The sequence below is a fragment of the Ovis aries genome, chromosome 6, assembly GCF_016772045.2.
Source record: "Ovis aries strain OAR_USU_Benz2616 breed Rambouillet chromosome 6, ARS-UI_Ramb_v3.0, whole genome shotgun sequence".
Lineage (NCBI taxonomy): Eukaryota > Metazoa > Chordata > Mammalia > Artiodactyla > Bovidae > Ovis > Ovis aries.
In genome coordinates, this window is record NC_056059.1 from 100,329,094 (window position 1) to 100,350,074 (window position 20,981).

At 36.4% G+C, this 20,981-nt stretch overlaps 1 protein-coding gene and 1 pseudogene across 22 annotated transcripts in view; one reads left to right on the forward strand and one right to left on the reverse strand.

Moving 5' to 3' along the window:
- The window catches only part of WDFY3 (WD repeat and FYVE domain containing 3), a 281,234-nt gene that overhangs the window by 140,375 nt on the left and 119,878 nt on the right, over positions 1-20,981 (reverse strand). For all 22 annotated transcript variants that reach the window (XM_060417370.1, XM_060417369.1, XM_060417383.1 and 19 more), the window contains 6 exons: positions 17,375-17,567; positions 15,950-16,136; positions 14,069-14,235; positions 6,024-6,491; positions 4,973-5,074; positions 2,689-2,882 (listed from right to left, as the gene is read on the reverse strand). In XM_060417370.1, coding sequence (XP_060273353.1) covers positions 2,689-2,882; positions 4,973-5,074; positions 6,024-6,491; positions 14,069-14,235; positions 15,950-16,136; positions 17,375-17,567 — 1,311 coding nt within the window. The remainder of the gene's footprint in view (positions 1-2,688; positions 2,883-4,972; positions 5,075-6,023; positions 6,492-14,068; positions 14,236-15,949; positions 16,137-17,374; positions 17,568-20,981) is intronic.
- On the forward strand, positions 1,381-2,548 carry LOC101119641 (glyceraldehyde-3-phosphate dehydrogenase-like; annotated as a pseudogene).

A 20,981-nucleotide genomic window follows, 5' to 3' on the forward strand; every position in this document is an offset into this window, starting at 1 on the left:
CCTTCCCTCTTGAACCTAACTCACATCTCCCTCTGCATCCCTCCTCTCTGAGTAGTTACAGAACCCTGGTTTGAGTTTCCTGAGTCACGTAGCAAATTCCCATGGGCTACCTATTTTACATATGGTAATGTTTCCATGTTACTCTCTCCATACATCATACCCTCTACCTCCTCCCCCACCCCAACTGCATCCATAAGTCTGTTCCGTGTCTCCTTTGCTGCCCTGCAAACAGGTTCATCAGTACTGTATTTCTAGATTCCATATATATGTGCTAATACATGATATTCGTTTTTCTCTTTCTGACCTCACTCTGTATAATAGGCTCTGGCTTCATCTACCTCATTAGAACTGACTCATATGCATTCCTTTTTTTATAACTGAGTAATATTCCATTGTATATATGTACCACAGCTTCTTTATCCATTCATCTGTCCTAATTTTTTAAGGAATCCGCATACTGTCTTCCATAGTGGCTATATCAATTTACATTTCCACCAACAGTGCAAGAGGATTTCTTTTTCTCCACACCTCCTCCATCATTTCTTGTTTGTAGATTTTTTGATGATGGCCAGTATTCTTGCCTGGAAAATCCCATGGATGGAGGAGTCGGTAGGCTATAGTCCATGGGGTTGCAAAGATTGGACATGACTGAGTGGCTTCACTTTCACTTTCATTCTCACCGGTGTGAGGTGATATCTCACTGTAATTTTGATTTGCATTTCTTTAATAATGAGTGATATTAAGCATCTTTCCATGTGTTTATTACCCATCTGTATGTCTTCTTTGGAGAAATGTCTGCTTAGGTCTTCTGCCCACTGTATGACTGGATTGTTTGTTTTTCTGATATTGAGTTATAAGACCTGCTTGTATATTTTGGAAATTAATCCTTTGTCAGTTGCTTCATTTGCTATTATTTCCTCCCATTCTGAAGTTTGTCTTTTCACTTTGTTTATAGTTTTCTTTGTTGTGCAAAAGCTTTTAAGTTTAATTAGGTCCCACTTATTTATTTTTGTTTTTATTTCCATTACTCTGGGAGGTGGGTCATAGAATATATTGCTGTGATTTATGTCATTGAGTATATTTTCCTCTAAGAGTTTTATAGTCTTACATTGTCTTTAACCCATTTTGAGTTTCATCTTTGTGTTTGGTGTTAGGAAGTGTTCTAATTTCATTCTTTTACATGTAGCTGCCCACTTCTCCCAGCAGCACAAATGACAAGACTATCTTTGACTCATTATATATTCTTGCCTCCTCCTTTGTCATATTTTGATATAATTTTAGACTTGAAGAAAAATCACAAGGATAGTTCATAATAGTTCTCAGTCATTTAACAATCACCACAGATTTTAGTAGTGAAAATTGTTAAGAACAACACTTCTCGGCTCTCTGCTCCTGCCCATTCGACAGACAGCCATAATTTCCAAGCTGTGCCAGCCGCATCCCTGAGACAAGATGGTGAAGGTTGGAGTGAACGGATTCGGCCGCATCGGGCGCCTGGTCACCAGGGCTGCTTTTAATTCTGGCAAAGTGGACATCATCGCCATCAATGACCCCTTCATTGACCTTCACTACATGGTCTACATGTTCCAGTATGATTCCACCCACGGCAAGTTCCATGGCATAGTCAAGGCAGAGAATGGGAAGCTCGTCATCAATGGAAAGGCCATCACCATCTTCCAGGAGCGAGATCCTGCCAACATCAAGTGGGTGATGCTGGTGCTGAGTACGTGGTGGAGTCTACTGGGATCTTCACTACCATGGAGAAGGCTGGGGCTCACTTGAAGGGTGGTGCCAAGAGGGTCATCATCTCTGTACCTTCTGCTGATGCCCCCGTGTTTGTGATGGGCGTGAACCACGAGAAGTATAACAACACCCTCAAGATTGTCAGCAATGCCTCCTGCACCACCAACTGCTTGGCCCCCCTGGCCAAGGTCATCCATGACCACTTTGGCATCATGGAGGGACGTATGACCACTGTCTACGCATCACTGCCACCCAGAAGACTGTGGATGGCCCCTCTGGGAAGCTGTGGCGTGATGGTCGAGGGGCTGCCCAGAACATCATCCCTGCTTCTACTGGCCCTGCCAAGGCCGTGGGCAAGGTCATCCCTGAGCTCAACGGGAAGCTCACTGGCGTGGCCTTCTGCATCCCCACCCCCAATGTGTCTGTTGTGGATCTGACCTGCCGCCTGGAGAAACCTGCCAAGTACGATGAGATCAGGAAGGTGGTGAAGCAGGTGTCAGAGGGCCCTCTCAAGGGCATTCTAGGCTACACTGAAGACCAGGTTGTCTCCTGCGACTTCAACAGTGATACTCACTCTTCTACCTTCAATGCTAGGGCTGGCATTGCCCTCAATGACCACTTTGTCAAGTGCATTTCCTGGTACGACAATGAATTCGGCTACAGCAACAGGGTGGTGGACCTCTTGGTCCACATGGCCTCCAAGGAGTAAGGTCCCCGGACCCCCAGCCCCAGCAGGAGCACAAGAGGAAGAGAGAGTTCCTCAGCTGCTGGGGAGTCCTGTCCCACCTCCAACACAGTGAGAATCTCCCGACCTCCACATGTTTCCATCCCCAAGGCCCTGAGGAAGGGGAGGGGCTTAGGGAGCCCTGCCTTGTCAAGTACCATCAATAAAAGTACCCTATACCCCACCCCACCCCAAAAAAAGAACACACTTCTCAAACTTACTCTGAGGATGTCGGTCTTGAGCTGCAGCTCTGTGGGTGGGGCCGAGTGCATCAGCCCCAGGAGCGTGCCCATGTCATCGTCCCCATTGGGAGAGAGCACCAACTGCTGGATCATCATCAGGGCGTGCTGCCGACACTGTGGGTACCTCACTATATTATGCGCACATCTTGCGCCTCCAAATTCTCGAAAAATTCCTTGGAGGAGGGAGACAAAACAACAACACAGGTTAACTTAAAACATTCTAAGTCAGACGAACTCAAATCTGATCCATTTGTAGAAAGAGTAACTTAAAAGAAGGCACATAAAACCTACCCAGCGATTTTATTTTTTAAAGTAAAATACAAAATCTCCTTTTAAATTTACAATTACAATACAAAACTGTGGGATGTCAGCAAAGGCACATACAAATTTTCTCTAGGTTTCCTTTATGTAAGAATGCCCTGATACGTTCCACATGCCCAATTTCTCCAAATCTCAACCATTCAGAAATTTCATAGGTGGTTACCAAAATGACCAGTATTTTTATGCAGAGGCTTTACCAAGAATTACTTGAAATCAGTTTAGTAAAAGGCTTTTAGATGAACAATATACAAACAAATGAGATTTAAACTGAAAACAAGGCTTCCAAAACAGTAGAAAGAAAAAAGGGAATAAGTGATTCTTACAGTGAGAAAAAATTGTAAGGAATCACATGTTTAAAGTTGCTAGCGGACACAAAAATGACAAACTCATAACACTGTAAATCAACTGTACTCCAATAAAAATGTTAAAAAAGAGATAAATAAAGGTGGCTGAGCCCCTATTCATTAAAAAATAATAATAATTAACTCTATAATAAAAAGCATTGGTTGCTGTACTGTTCCAAAGGCTTTATGTAGATTGACTTATTTAATCTCCTCATCGCTTACCTGCTTACAGATAAGCAAATGAGACATGCAGAAGTTGAGTAAGGTGTCAGGTCAGTGATAGAGACAGCAAGCAGCCAGCAGAATATACGTCTATACAGCCCTGTTCTATAGCCTATGCTTTTGACCATAGATGATACTGTTCTTACATCAAACACCATCTTCAAGTATAAGAAAAACACACAGACCAAGTGATCCAAATCATCAGTTAGTATTTCCTCCAAAGTAACAGCATTCTGTCCTTTATGCTTTTAGAGTACCTCGTATATGCCACTAATATAATAGCTCATCTTAAACTGTCTTAGCTTTATTTGTTAAAAAGCAGGAGGGATATTTTATAAATACAGTTGGACTGTTCATTTCAGTTCAGTTCAGTCACTCAGTTGTGTCCAACTCTTTGCCACCCTATGGACTGCAGCACGCCAGGCCTCCCTGTCCATCACCAACTCCCAGAGTTTACTCAAACTCATATCCATTGAGTTGGTGATGCTGTCCAACCATCTCATCCTCTGTCGTCCCCTTCTCTTCCTGCCCTCAATCTTTCCCAGCATCAGGGTCTTTTCAAATGAGTCAGCTCTTCGCATCAGGTGGCCAAAGTACTGGAGTTTCAGCTTCAACATCAGTCCTTCCAATGGACTGTTCATTAGTGACAGGTAAAAAAAGGATTAAGGAGAAGTTGAGATTAAAGATAAAGCAAAAGTAAAGTAAAGTCACTCAGTCGTGTCCAACTCTTTGCGACCCCATGGACTGTAGCCTACCAGGCTCCTCTGTCCATGGGATTTTCCAGGCAAGAGTACTGGAGTGGGTTGCCATTTCCTTCTCCAGGGGATCTTCCCGACCCAGGGATCGAACCCATGTCTCCAGCATTGCGGACAGACGCTTTACCGTCTGAGCCACCAGGGAAGCCCTAAGATAAAGCAAAAGATTTACTAAATCCATTTTTCCCCTGAGAGAAGCAAGTTTTATTCTTTTCAGTATTTCCCTAAGGTTGTAACATTATAATACTCTGATTTGAATTACTGAATAATTAAGAAAATCACAATGCAAAGCAAATGTTTTGGGAAAATATTTAAATAAGCAAAGTTATCCGACAAAGAGTCTGCATTATATAAGTAAACAAATAACACAAGGCATATTATAAAAAGCAATAAAACTATAAGAATACATTTTGAAGTAATAATAATAGTATATATTTTATCATTCATAAACTTAGGAAGGTCAAAAGTATTTCATGTCTACAGATGGGATAGTACCATCACTGAATCAATAGAATTTTCTCTAAGTGGCAAGAGCATCTCAGAAGTAAGAATCATTAGAGAAGACGTAACCACAGGTACTATCTTACCAGTGCACTTGCTAGAAGCAGCTTCTCTAATTACCTGCATTTGTGTTTGACCCTTGAAGAAGCACTGTCAAAGTCTCCATGACTAACAAAGCCAGGTGTTTTTGGTCTTCAAATGAACTATTATTTCTTGAGTCCCCTGGGAAAAAGAATCAAAGGTCCGAATCACAAAACTTGTCAGCTTATTTCTTTCTGGATTTAGGTTCTTTAAAACAAATTAAAATTGTATTTCTATTAATTTTACCACGAATACAAATGACACAGCATTGGGTTGGCTAGAAAGTTCGTTTGGTTTCTTCCACAAGATGTTAAAACTCGAACTTTTGGGCTGACTCAATATAACCTTTAAAAAAATGACACATATGTCTAAACTACCAGCTACCAAAAGTAAAGTCAATGTTTATAGATTTTATTTTGGTATGGCTACAAAGCTACAGTTATCTAAAAAATATTAAAAGGGAAAATGACAAAGTAAATCGTATCCTTCTCACAGACGCTTTCCTAAACAAAGAAGTGTCAACAAAGAAAAATGCTAGGTTTTAATGCACCAAAGAGGAAAAAAAAAGTTTGTAAGTAGTACTGTCTATTCAATTTAATTCATTCAATACATTTAATACTAAGTGCCAGACACTACTACGCTTTTATCAGAAAGGACAAACATCAAATTTAAGGTACTTAAAAAATATGTGCATAAACATCACTAAAAAGATATACTAAATTAATGTGCTCTCTATAATTAATAAACATTTTGAGGCACCTAAACATTCCAATTGTTTCTAGAAGCTTTTTGTTATTCCCTAACAAAGTAGAAGACACTAATTATGTGGATCATAAATGGTTTTCTCAGTTTTCCCTTAAATTCTCTTCCACCATGACTTATTTCTGTCTCCTCCCCTGCCTTCCCCCAATTCCCTAACAGAGGCTGAGTGAACAAATTTTAACTTGTGGGGAATATTCACAAGGATGTCACAATTATGCAGATTATCAAGTAATTCAAATCTATAACCAAATGAAAGACAAAACATGAACAAAACACCCTGCCCAAACTCCTCTGCCAAATAAAATTAAACATAGGGAAAATGCTTTACCTTGTTCATTTAGTGCCTGAGTTGGATCCTTCAAGAGGGCAGCATATTTGTGCAAAAGGTTTACCATGACCTCCAAAAGGCCGACCTCCCTGAACACATCTTTAAATATGTAGTCATGTCGTGTAAACTTAAGAAGTGTTTTCATCGCAATAATGCTACAGTGGTAAGAAGAGCTAGACTTTAAGAGGATGCTAACACTAATAAGTTCTTTACAAGGGATATAATTTAAGCTAAAAACAACAAACTCCAGCATCTCGAAGTACTTGTTTTGTACTTCTGGGAGTTTAGAAATTTTTTCTGCAAACTGTGACAGTGTGTGCTGTGATTCAAGGATGAAATAGTTGGCGTTGTCGGCCATGTAAATATTTGTGATGGCGTCGAGAATGATGTGGGCGAGGAAGTTGGTTTTTGCTTTTAAAAATGCATTCTGAAGAACCGCAAAGGCCTGGATGTTTCTCACACTGTGACCTAAAGTAGAAAACCAGAACACAAAAGTAGGTGTTATATGATATTTTCATCATGGCAAAGTAATCTATTTAAGCAGATGATGAACTGTAACATTTATCATCTATTTGCTAAGAACACTTCCTGTTTTCACAAAAGGTCTTCTTTTTCTTCATTAGTTCAGTCATTTAATTAAAAATGAGTAATACTGATTAAGCTTTTAATGCAGTATTATCAATATTCTGATTCCAGAAGAGTATACACTGAAACATCAGACGGTTTTCAAAAGAATAAAGCAAATTATAGGCCTAGGCTTCAGAGTTTGGAAATGTGCAGGAGTGTTGCTTTTTACTATCTGTAACACTGTCCTTGACTATAAGGACAGTTACCTCTCAATCTGAAAAGACTTTTAGGCTGAAGAGAAAAGCAAGAATGGCAACAGGAAACAGGAGAGGAAAATACCCTTGAGTTCCAGCTTCCATTTTTAATTACAACACTACAGCTTTCATAAATTTTAACATGGAAATTTACTGTTTCAAGCCACAAGTACAATTTCCTTACATATACATTTGTTAAAGCAATTTATGGCCAGCTACTAGCTATATTTATAAATACCTGATTTTCAAACACATCAACTGGAAAAAAAAATATGTATACAATAGCTCTTATAAGGCAAATCACTGAAAATACTTATAAAGAAATTAACATACAAAGTATGCAAGGCAAATGAAAACAAGCCTTTGCCTACAAAAATTGTCCTCAGGTTCACAACCGGTAGGAATATAGAGCATTTGCAAGAGTGATCAAAATATTAACACAATGCCTTACAGAATAAGCTGGATTTTTGAAAGAGGATGAACACAGAGCTAGGAAAAACAATCAAATGGGTTAGAAAGACTGCCAGGACACTGTAGCTTGAACATTATCTGAAAAGGCAAAGATTAAAAAATCTCTTCAGTCTATATATGGTTTTTAACTTTGTTTGTTTATAACATATAACCTTATTCCAGGTGTGGCAAATGCCAAATCTTCATTTCCAGTTCCTTACTAATTTTATGCTTGTTCTTATTGAGGATATCACTAACTTTTTATTACACGCAGGTAGTTAAAAACCAAGCTTAGATAGAATGATGAACATACAAATGCAAAAATCTGACTACATGTGATAAATAAGGTTAAAGAATACCACTAATCAATATTTTGCATCTTTTGGCTATGTGACAATATCAATTCTCAGCTTTAAGAAAAGAGTTTAAAGGAGATGAACTTGATGTAATGCGAAAAAACTGGATCTTTTCAAGTTTCATTTTCATTATCTGATTTTTTCTTTAAAACCTAATTTTAAGTGATGTCACTGACAAAAGATAAGGTACATTACCAACTAACCTCAATGGGCTTCCCTGGTGGCTCAGACAGTAAAGAGTCTGCCTGCAATGCAGGAGACCCAGGTTTGATCTCTGGGTCAGAAGATCCCCTGGAGAAGGGAATGGTTACCCACTGTAGCATTCTTGCCTGGAGAATTCAGTGGACAGAGGAGCCTGGAGGGCCACAGTCCATGGGTCACAAAGAATCGGACCCAGCTTAGCAACTAAGCATGCAGCACATATACAATGAAACTAAACAGAATCTAATAACATGGCTTTCTATCAGGAAACATTATCTAAACGAATGACTTAGTTATAGTTCCAAAACTGGTGGCATACAAATTTGAAGTTTACTTTAAATGCTTATGATATTAGGAGTAGTTATTTAGGACTGTCATAGCCATTAAACTACTACAATATTTAATTTGGGGAAGGGGGAATACTTAGATCTAAAGGATGATTAAAAAGGCTGCTCTACATAAGATAGGAAAATCCCTTAAATATTGACACATATGTGCTCTAATAATTTAATTAAACAGATGTATCCTGCATAAGTTTCAAAATTTGCATTAACAGATTAAAATCTATTTGGCACACAAATAACTAAAATAAGAGTAAAGTAAGGAAATCATTATAAAAGATGACAATCACCGTCTCATTACGCTCAAGCCTATACAAGCAGAAACAAAAGATATGAATTATTCTAAGGTTTAGAAGAGTAAGTGTATATACAAGAAAGAATAGAGCTTTCCTATATTCAGAACCTAATGTAAAATGTAAAAGTTTATGTTTGAAAAAAGAGTCTAAATGGTACAAGCATAAGCAAAATGCAAAATGAATCAAGAATAAAGAAACGTAGACACTCATTTAGTAAACACACTGAATATTGTTTTTCAGATTCCAGGTCACAGGAGTTAGGATTCCATGCAACACTGAGAGGATAGCGCTGAGGAACAGAAATGAATGGAAAGGTCAGCAGTTAACAAGACACCTATATGAACATCTCTCCCACCTCCTTCCCCATCTCACCCCTCTAGGTTGTTATCGAGTCCCAGTTATGGCTGATTCATGTTGATGTTTGGTAGAAACCAGTGCATGCTGTAAAGCAATTATCCTTCAAATAAAAAATAAATAAATAAAATTTGAAAGGGCAAAAAAAAAAAAGACACTTACAAGGGATCTCCCTGGTGGTCCAGTGGTTAAGAATCCACCTTTCAATGCAGGGGAGATGGGTTCATTCCCTGGTTGTGGAACTAGGGTTCCATATACTATGGAACAACTAAGCCTGAGCTCCACAACTACTGAGCCTATGGGCTCTACAACTAGAGTCTGTGTGCCTTAATGAAGATCCACATGGTGCAATTAAGACCCAATGCAGCCAAATGAGTGAATTATTAACAAACAAAAAAGACACCTATGGTAATCCAGGTGAGTGATCTCTAGAGCCTCAACTAAGGTGGTGGCAATAGGGCTGTTACCAGAGGAAGGAAACTAATAAACGTTTAGGAAGTGTAAGACAGAAAATAGTGAACAAATGATACATGTGACTGACCAATCAAAATGGCGCCTGGCTGTAAACAGCCCTCAGGGTTCTACTCCTGCAAGCCAACTGAACATCAGCCCTGGCCTCATCTGCACCCATGATAGAACCAGCATAGATAAAAATCCCTTCAAAGTAATCCCGTGATGAACAATGCAGGGCACTCTGGTTACTAGTGTGAACAAAAATGAAGAAAAGGAAAAATACATTATCCTTTTACATTGCCTAATATGTCATGAGAATTGATGTGTTATGAGAAAACATTTGTAACGGTGAAGTCACAGAAGAGTTCTGAAAAAGATAGGTATCGTCTTTTTTTATGAAGAGACATACTCTCTATTAAAACATATATTTAAAACACTCTGTGTTTAAGGAACAAATGTGGAAGCTATAGAGAGCTCTGAATTGCAGAGTACCACCTTGCAAAGATGTTACTAGCATAGTTAAGGTAAAGAAAACACCACCATGGAGTGGTTACTAAATAGGACCACTCCATTTTTCTTTAATTTTCTTCTTTAGAAAAAAAAATCTATCAGCTGGTGAGGATAAAAAGGTTTATAAAGTTTCTACTATGTAAGATAGAAACAGGAATCATTTTCAAGCTTTTACACAAACAGATATATTTACCAACTTCACTAATAACTCAGTTTACTTTTTTCTTTTAAATTTTATATTTCTATATTGTTTCACTTGATCTAAAATCAGCAATAAAAATAAGGTAGCTAAATTGTATCCACGTATAGAGCAACATAAGGTAGATATATTCATGTTTTCTCTTTTAAAAGTAATTATCACTGAATGGGTAAAAAACGTCCTTGGTAACAGGAATTTTCTTTTCATAAATAATGAAAGGGAAACCAGTGAAGTTGAAGAAAACATGCCCCAAAGTAGCCTGAAGAAATAATTGACAAAAAGTAAGATAAATAGTATCACCTATATCAGAATATACACAGCTCCAACTTACAAATAGTCCAAGCCAAAGAGTTAAAATTTGTAAATGACCATCCTTGCTTTATTCTAGCAATGTTACATAAACACAGCATTGTCACAACCATATTTCCGCATTTCCATCCCTGTGAAAAGACCATCATCTCCTCTATAAACTAACAACACGCAATCCAAAATGAAGTAACAGAAACAGTTTTATTTACATTATCAAAAAATATTTAGGAATAAATTTAAGAACAAGAAGGAAAGTTCTTTACAGTGGACATTTATAAAACACTGATTGAGAGAAAATACCAGGACCCAAATAAGTGGAAAGCTGTATACTCATGAATTGGATGATGCAATGTTGTTAAGATGTCAATTCTCCCCATATTTATTTACTACTTCCCAATAAATATCTCAGCAGGCTTTTTCTGTTTTCAATAACCGATAGGAAGATTACTAAATTTATGTGGAAGTTCAGAGGACCTAGAATAGCCAAAATAATTTTTAAAAGAACAAACTTGGACAACTTAAATTGATTCCATTTCAAGACTATAAAGATATGGGAATCAAAACTGAAGCAGCATTGGCTTCAGGACAGACACATTAGCAAAGCAGAATTGAAAAGACTTCCAGAATATATAGCTATACAATCTTTTCGACAGAGTCCTAGCACATGCGCATATCTGTACTGGGAAAACAAATAAACCTTACTTCCAGCCATATACAAAAATTAACTTAAAATGTATCATAGACTTTAACATAAGGGTTAAAAATGTGAAACTCCTAGAAGAAACCAGAAGATAATTGTGAATGTGGGTTAAATAAGATTTCTAACATATGAGGCAAAACCCATAAAATAATTCAAAAGTGCTAACCTGGACTTCATCAAATTTAAAACTTTCGGTCTTCAAAGATACTACCAAGAAAAGGCATGTCAAAATTAAGAGAACATACTTAGGACTTATCCAGACTATCTAAAGAACTCTAAAAATTCCAATAAAACCAACAAAGCTATCAAACACTGGACACAGAGATCTGAACCAAAGTCGAGACACAGACAGCAAATAGGAATATGAAAAAAGCTTGTAATAATTTAGAAAAAAGTAAAAAAAACGAAGCAAAACAAAACAGAAAGCCAACATATACTATTACACACTCAAATATCTAAAATTAAGGTTAATACCACCAACTGTTTTGAGACTATAAAACAAATTCTCATTACAGAGCTGATGTGAATGCACAATGGTACAGCCACTTTAGAAAATAGTTTGGCAGTTTCTCATAAAGTTAAATATACACTGACCATATGAATCAGCAATTCCACTGCTTGGTTACCACCCCAAAGAAATGAAAATGTATGTCCACACAAAGACTTGTTTTATACAAATGTTCCTAATATTTTATTCATTATAGTCAAATAAACATCAACTGGTGAATGGATAAACAACTGTAGGATATTTAAACAATGAAATATTATCCAATATTAAAAAAGAACTTCAGATACATCCAGCAACATGGAGAAATACTAAAGCCAGATACACAAAACTACGTAATTTAGGAGTCTAGTTTACGTAATTCTAGAAATAGCAAAACCAAAGCAAATCAGTGGTTACCAGGATAAGAGTGATGAGAGGGGACTGAATATAAAATGGAACAAGGAAACTTTCAGATGGATCAGTTCAGTCAGTTGTGTCTGACTCTTTGCGACCCCATGGACTGCAGCACGCCAGGCTTCCCTATCCATCACCAACTCCAGGAGCTTACTCAAACTCATATCCACAGAGTCGGTGATGCCATCCAACCATCTCATCCTCTGTCTTCCCCTTCTCCTCTTGCCTTCGATCTTTCCCAGCATCAGATTTAGATGGATGGGATATTCCCTATCATGATTATGGTGGTGACTGCACAACCACAAATATTTACCTAAACTCAAACCCAACACCCAACATTTTAATATATGCAAATTATACTTCAATACTGCTGGCAAAAAACCCATATTTCATAATCTCTTTATGTGAAATAAAACCATTAGTATCTCCTTGAGTTTAAACAAGCCATGAGAAAGATAATTTTAAGTCATAGATGAAACTCAAAATGATCTAGCTTGATCTATTCATTTTATTGAATATTACATCAATGTTTCTGAAGAAGTTGATATTTAGAAAGGTTATGCCACTTATAGGTAACCTGAGTTTTGACTCAGGGCAACGTCCCTTCTAGTTAACCTTGTTTTCATAGACATATGTCGCTGAATTCTCAAAATAATCCCTAGAGGTGCTAGGTTATATGTGAATCATCTCTGTTATAGATGAGAAAAATCAGGCAGAAATATGAGGAAGGTTAATTTAGCTGCATTAATTCTCTCATTACAAAATTATACTACTGTGTAACTAAATATTATCTCAGTGTCACAATCAGATTGATTAACCAAATAAAATAATGAAACCTAAAAGAAAAATTATATTACTTAGTTATGTTTAGATGAATGCACAGAAAGAGTTAACTGTGGAAAATTTAAGCTCAAGTCTATAAATTAGAAGCATTAATTTAATATTGTTCCTTAATATTAAATAAAATATTGAACAGCTCTGTAAAATACTTTTAGATTTTATTTATTTAAGAAGCTCTGTATAACCTATAAACTGAGGGCACATCTTATGGAAGTAAGTACAACAACTTCAATTTAAGTCATGACTTTTCAATATAATTTTCTCCAGTAAATTAAATTTAGTGTATTCTGGTATATCTATTTATTCTCGTAGGCTTAAGAATTTATAACTGCTGGGTTCTACATTATAAAATACACAGATAATGTGCTGTGAAATTGAAATAACCAGATATGATGATATTTTCTGGCTAAATTTTACATGCAAATATCACCACAGTACTGAATATTTAGTATGTAACAATAATGCAAAAAGAACTATCAGAAGCCTGTGGGTTCACATTCTTTCAGAATGGGAAAGTGAAGTTGCTCAGTTGTATCTGACTCTTTGCGACCCCGTGGACTGTAGCCCACCAGGCTCCTCCATCCATGGGATTCTCCAGGCAAGAATACTAGAGTGGGTTGCCATTTCCTTCTCGAGGGGATGTTTCCGACCCAGGGATCGAACCCAGCTCTCCCGACCTCTGAGCCACCAGGGAAGCTCAGAATGGTTAGTATGCATTAAAAAAACTACATAAACTATAAAACTTGCACTCTTACATAATTAAATGTTATTAATATACAATAAGTTTTCTTAGTAGGTTACTAGGTGAGAAAAGCCAAAGCTAGGAAATCTGAACTATAAAATGTATTCTCTGACCTGAAAGTATGTAATGTAATTTCTCTGTACTTAGGTTTCCTTAGGAAAATGCTAACTGTTTGCACCTGTGCTTTCTATATACATCTTACAGAGATGGGCATAGAGAGAGTGACTCGCATTCCAGGCACAAAAAGCAGAAATGTGTGGGGTGCCAACATTCAGCAGAGGCATGTTTGAATTATTAAACTGTTTGAATATTGAAATGAAATACTAAAATATAAATTTCATTGTTTTTATGATATTTTCATATTATTTTCAAGTATTTTATCTGCTAAAGACAATGTCATTCAAGAAATTATACCATAAAAAGCACCAACTTTAATGAAAAACAGCATATTACCTTTATATAAATAACATAAATAAAGAGCAATCAGTTGGATACATTTATTCTTTCCTTATTTCTCTGAGTGGCTCAGAACGGGGCAGGTGGGTGGGGGTGGGGGTTGGGGGAAAACTCACCTTTGCCTGCAGGCTGAGGTACTGCAAATCCAGGCAATAAAAAGGGTGCCCCTGTGGTAATACCAGCTGGTTTTAGTTCATTGACACCATATGTTGTTAGGGAAGTTATCAGATTAACCAGATCTTTCAAGGCATCTTTGGATTCTGCCTCTTTTGCTTGTTCCAATCTAGGAAAAGTAAGATTTAGCAAATATGTTTTCTCTTGTGTTGTACTTTAAAATTTAATACAGAAAGAAAATTTCAATTTTATATGCAATAAATAAATGTACAGACTACTATAAGAAGTTTCTTCTTATATTTTTTCCTATATAAACACATGATATTTTTATAAAGCTACAAATTTAATTATGAGATATGATGGTGTATTTGAAAGAAATTATGCCAATAGTCAGAACACCTGATAAATGTTGATTTTGCCATTAACAGTATTATTTTAGGTAAATCATTAATCTTTGGTAGAAAGTTTCTTAATATAAAAGGATTAGATTAAATATCTCTTAAGTTCCCTAAGGCTCTAAGGTTATAAGTTTCATTATTTACAACCAAAAACCTTATTAACCATTTCTTTCCTAAGACGTTTTCTCCATTAATAATTTTAAACAGTGAATTCTAGGGGAATATTTGTAAGACTTCATCTGCATTTCATTAATTAACTCAAATACTGGCATTACAGTACATTTAAATAAAGTTCTGAGAGTCTAACAATTTTTTAAAACAAACTTAATTCCTTTAAATTTGTCTTTTCTTAATGTGAAAAGTTATGTTTTAACAATAAATATTTTTATACTATACACAGAATGCTGTAACCTGTTTTTTTCATTAATTTGTGTTATGCACATGCTTCTCCATGTTAGTATAAACTCGTCATAGATATGCTTTCTAATGGCCATGAAGAATCAACCATAGATGTGGAGAGTGGGACAGCTAGTAGCTATCAGAATTCAGGAGCACTAATACACATAAAACTTGGTCTGCATTTAGAATTGTATCTTTAGGATCAATAAACACACGTTGAAATTATTGCAACAAGTTACGAACATTTTTAAGACTCTGGAATTCTCAAAGGACAGCATCAATTAGTAATATTAAATAGTTATTTCATAAACTTTCACATCTCTTCATTTGTAAATTAGGATATATGTGCAAAATTATATTCTTAGGGGTTGCCTACTATTAAGTAACAGCAACTAGGGCACACTGGTGTTAGAACTTAAAAGTTTACAAAACAGTGGTGGTTTACAGTAAATCAAACAACTTAAAACTGATTAATGGCCTGGGAAAGACTAGCATGAATATCCTCTTCCTAATAAACTTGTAACCAGCTGTTTTTCCAGTATATGCAAGGAACATTTGGGATGAAAAAGAAGGCTAGTAAAACACTTTTAGATTGACTGCTGCTGCTGCTGCTGCTGCTAAGTAGCTTCAGACTACTATGTTTTATATATACATTTTCAGCATCTCATTCATTCTGCAAAATTATTCTTGCTACTAACTGTATTAATAGCTTGATAGCATTGATATTACCATTAAGGAAAACCAAAAATATAATTAAGCACAAAGAGTTTACACTTCAGGAAGATGTTAATTAGTTCACCCAAACTCTTCTCCCTCAGCTGCTAAGGAAGAGCAGATTTCTTCTTCACATCTAACCACTGAATCCACCTGTGCAACCTACATTTTCCAATTTAACTCTAAATTCACTCTTTGTACTCTCTTGACAGAATAGGAATAAAAAGAAGTGATTAAAGCTAAGAGTATAAAGTATACCTTACATAAGTGATTGGCTGATTTCTTTTTCCCTATAGCCCAAACTACTTCACTTCCTTTGATGAGAAGACTAAGTAGACAATTAAAATACATTCTTATATTGTGGGGTTTTACCTAAGCAAGAGATCACAAAGGAAATTATATCCTTGCCATATCCGAAAATCATCCAGAAGAGTTTGGGAAACATCACTGGAATCTTTGAGGAAACAAGAAAGCCCAGCAAACATCTCAACAATTTCTAGGGGAGACAGGTCATCTGACTGCTGCATATTCTGAACACACGTAGATAAACATTCTTTTTCTGTAAAAACAAAGAAAATAAAGAACTGAATAAATATGTGTGTGTGTGTATATATATAACTTACGTCAACTGCTTAAGAAAACTTCATTCTTAACTGGTATTTAATGAAACGTTAAATTTTAGTATATTTATAAAATATGGTAAGATAAATGGTACACATTCTGAAAGCAAATGTAAGATTCAAATTGACTAGGGCAGCTATACCTCTAAGTAGTAAACAAAGAGTAATACAGGAAGTGTTGAAAATCAGTTGACATTTATAACAGTTTTTACATTATATTTAGAAGTTTTATTATTAAAAAAGATGATTGCCTGCTGCCAAATGATATTTTTGACCTTTATATTAATATAATAAAAAATGGAGAAACATAAGATACAGAACTACTCCAGGAAATAAATATTTCAAATTTTTGTCTGTACTATATATGTACTAGTTTAAAACATAGTTATATCCCATGACTTCTGGGACTGGAGGCATTTCAAAGAAGACTTTCCCTCTTTTATCTTTAAAAAAATTTGTCTCAAGAAATCCAGGGTCACATAACAATAACTAAGAAGATTTAACACAAGAACAGAGGTAAGAAACATTTAATGACTGACGGACTTTAGGTAAATGAATAGATGTACTAAAAGCTATTTTGAAAGATTTTTCAATTTGTGTGTGTGTGTGTGTATATATATATGTATATATATATATATATACACACGTAAGTGGACTATTTGAGATGCTACAATTGTCTCCTATTTCTCTTATTGACCTATTTTAAAGGACAGTTGACACATATTTATATATATGAGCTAAAAAAATGGACAATTTCTTTTTGGTGCTGATAAAGAATCTACTTAATTTTATTCATGCCTCATTGGACAGATTATCTGTCTACTTACAAATATCTTCAGAAAGAGTTTGAACTATAGCATCTCAAAAAATCTCTTTTCATTCAGCAAAAGAGGCAGGAAGAAGAGGCAATGAAGTGGAATCTGCATTATTATTACGACATCATTTACTTAAAGGTAAGGTTATTTTAACTCTCCTGGATATCCATTATTGAGAACATGAGAATTTTTTACATTTGAAACACTTCACAAATAATTGTTTTCTCCTGGCAAATATAGTTCTTCATTTAAAATAGAATCTTTGGAGAACTGAACAAGAGAAACAAATGAGCCATCATATGAGGAGAGAAAGGCAGAGAAAATTCAGAACATCTAGAACGAATACGTTACGAGATATTCACCGTGAATATACTTCACCACGTTGACACTGAGACCGTGACGGGATATGGTCATAAGGACTTCTCCGGCACTCTTCCTCCAAGGCAGGTTATAGGGAGGGCACCAAGAGGTTATTGCACTGAATAAAAGCTGGAGATCGTCTTTCTGAGCCAGCTCCTCGGCCGGTGAAACAAAACTGCAGAGTTTCACTAAGATCTAAAGAACAAAGAAAATGTGTACATAAATGAATGAATGATTGGGGGAAAGGCAGGGGCTAGAAAAGGACTAGATCTGATTATTCAAAACTCTGCAAGTTCAGGGTCAGTGTTGAGTGCTATCATTAAAGCCACAATGATGAGCGCTCTAAGTTAGGCAACATTAAAAAAGACACCTATAATTTACAACTGTGTTATGGTAAGACAGTTAACCACCTCTACTTTTATCAGCTTTTTTTTTTTTTTTTAAGTTACATGTTTACCATCTTTACTTCACCATGGTGGGTTTTTTTTGGGGGGGTACTCTTTTGCCCTACCCTGAAATGGAATAAATCAACAGTAACTTTCAAGGTCAACATTCCAGTTTTAGAATGTTAATTCTTAGTTTGCCATAGGTGAATTGTAATTTTCTTCTCTAAAAAGGACACTTTTAGGGAGACAAGAAAATAACATGTTTTTAAAAGTAAGAGTATTTTCAATTTTTCCCAACTTCTATGCAAGTAGAAGGGGACATTATAATAATACAGTCATCTTAATTCAGAATTATTAATTGTATCTAGTAGCCAAAAATCTGGAGAAGGCAATGGCACTTCAGTACTCTTGCCTGGAAAATCCCATGGATGGAGGAGCCTGGTAGGCTGCAGTCCATGGGGTTGTGAAGAGTCAGATAGGACTGAGCAACTTCACTTTCATTTTTCACTTTCATGCACTGGAGAAGGAAATGGCAACAGTGTTCTTGCCTGGAGAATCCCAGGGACGGGGGAGCCTGGTGGGCTGCCATCTATGGGGTCGTACAGAGTCAGACACGACTGAAGCGACTTAGCAGCAGCAGCAGCCAAAAATCTTCTAAAGCATAACTCAGCACTTCTTAAACTCTGGAATGAAAACTTATTCCTTACCTATGGTTTGGAAAATACACATTGCACAACCATTTATGGCATTAAAGGCCTGCTACTTGGGGAATGAAGCTACGGTTTCTGCCCTCCAAAAACCTTTCTTCTTCTAATCTCAGTTTGGTGGCAGAAAAAGTTAACTTTCCTTCTCTGTGCTATATTTTCTCATCTAAATATTTTTTAAATATATAAAATAAATAAAATAAAACTGGAGTATTTTAATATCTGGGGGAAACTATTATATAGAAAAAGTATTTGAAGTATCATATTTCATCTGAGAAAGCTAGGTCTGCCTTTTCCTATTTCTTTCAGTGCAAAATTTTACTCAAATATAAGAATTTCTAATTCATAGCTGATAAATATCAGGGAAAAAAAGATTAAGAACTCAGTGAACAACAAAATATTTATAAACTCTATTAAGTATAGGCATTCCCCCTTCCCCCAAAAAAATTGCCTAGAGACACTGCTGAATACCAAATTTTTATTAATACATGTAATATGTGTACCTCTTCCCACATGTATTAAATGTAACAAAAAGGTATATGAAAATAAAGATAACTGCAGCAAATATATATATATATTCACATATGTATATATACTCATAACAGTCTATTGTTGATTATACTTTTCACTGGTATTCACATGCCCATATGTGATTAGAGGGACAGATGTCATTTCTCTAATTTGTAACATAAAAAGAAACCTGAAAATTAAAAAAAAAAAAGTTTTCTTCCAAGTCAAATCCTTGTGCTCAAAAATAAGTTGGATTTAATTCCTTGCTGTTGACCCTTAAAATAACTAATTCATCTTCCAAGTCAAAAGAATTCTTACAGATAATCTAGTATTAATAACCTTTTTATTTTACGCAGGAGAAAACTGAAGAATCTACTCATTCCTCTTCAGCCCCTACACTAAGCACTTCTATTTGTAGGGATTCTGTTACAATGTCCAGCCAAGTGCGGCAGAGCAGTAATTGGCCACATTAATGCAAATACAAAAAAAAAGCCTACGTGAAGCACTACCAACTGCTAAGGTCCCAGGAAACCATCTGTCACAAAATATAAACACAGGGATTTTATCTATAATAAACACTATGCATTCTGAAAGCATTTAATAAGTTTGTGTCTATAATAAACACTGCATTCTGAAAGCATTTAATAAGTTCGTGTCCATTGGGTTTTTTAGACAAAACAATGTCTGGACCGTGATAACAAATGAGAAAAGCTAAGCTGATGCACTGAAGGAACCCTGGACTAGACGGTGGGAGAGCAGGGTTCTGATCACTGCCGGGCACCAGCTGTGGAAGAGACATGACTATAAGTTTCCGTAAGTGTAAATGAAGCGTTTCACTTAAATTCTCTGTTGCATCCCATTTGGCCTTTAACATCCAATGATTCCAATATGGTAAAATGAATCCTACATTCAGTTCAAAGTCAGCACCCACTGCTTTCAGATATAGAAAAAAATTAAGTTTTAGAAGAAATCTTTGCTACTTAGTTACCAGCTTCTGTTTGTCTAAGGTGTTACTTCTTCAGACAGACTTTACTGAAACAGGGCTCTAGTCTCAACCCACTCTCTTCAATAGCCATGTCTTAAAACAGCTTTAATTCCTAGGTGGTTTACTCTTTTACTTCTTCCCATTGCTATTCTCTTCCATTCTAATTGAGAGGTTAGATAAACCTGAGTTCTAATCCCATTTCTGCCACTGCATCACATTATTATTTCAGAGGAAAACAAGAGCTCTGAAGTCATGGAAGGTCTTGCAAACAAGATAGGGATGTTAACTGCTAGCACAAAAGTATTTAATAAACCAAGTGTTCAATAAATATTCATTGAATTAGCATTTTATTGATAATCCTGTCTTTTCATTTCTAATCTGTCTTACTCTCCCCCATCTTCACTGCTGTGTAGGGGCTCAGTCGCACAGATGAGTCTGACTCTTTGCGACCTCACGGAATATATACTACAGGGCTCCTGTCTCCATTGGATTTTCCAGGCAAGAATACTGGAGCGGGTAGTCATTTCCTTCCCCAGGGGATCTCCCCTACCCAGAGATTGAGCCCTTGTCTCTTGCAGTTGGCAGGAGTATTCTTCACAGTTGAGTCACTTGGGAAATCTAGTGGTAAAAGACCCCACCTTCCAAAGCAGAAGACATAAGAGACATGAGTTTGATCCCTGGGTTGGGAAGAACCCCTGGAGGAGGGCATGGCAGCCCACTTCAGTATTCCTGCCTGGAAAATTCCATGGACGAGGAGCCTGACGGACTACCGACCGTGGGGCTGCAGAGAGTTGCACACACTGAAGCAACTTAGCACACACAGACCTCAGCAAAGTCCAGTCGTTCCTGGAGCAACAACCCGAGTGTAACAGGTGCCAGCATCACCTGTGCCCTGCTCTGCTGCACCTGATGCAGATCCAGTGTCCTCTCTGTTCTTTCTCCCTGCTCTCATCGATGCTGAAAGCGGTGGAGGGAACACTTATAAGAAATCAAACTTATTTATCAGAAAAATGACTTTTTGCAT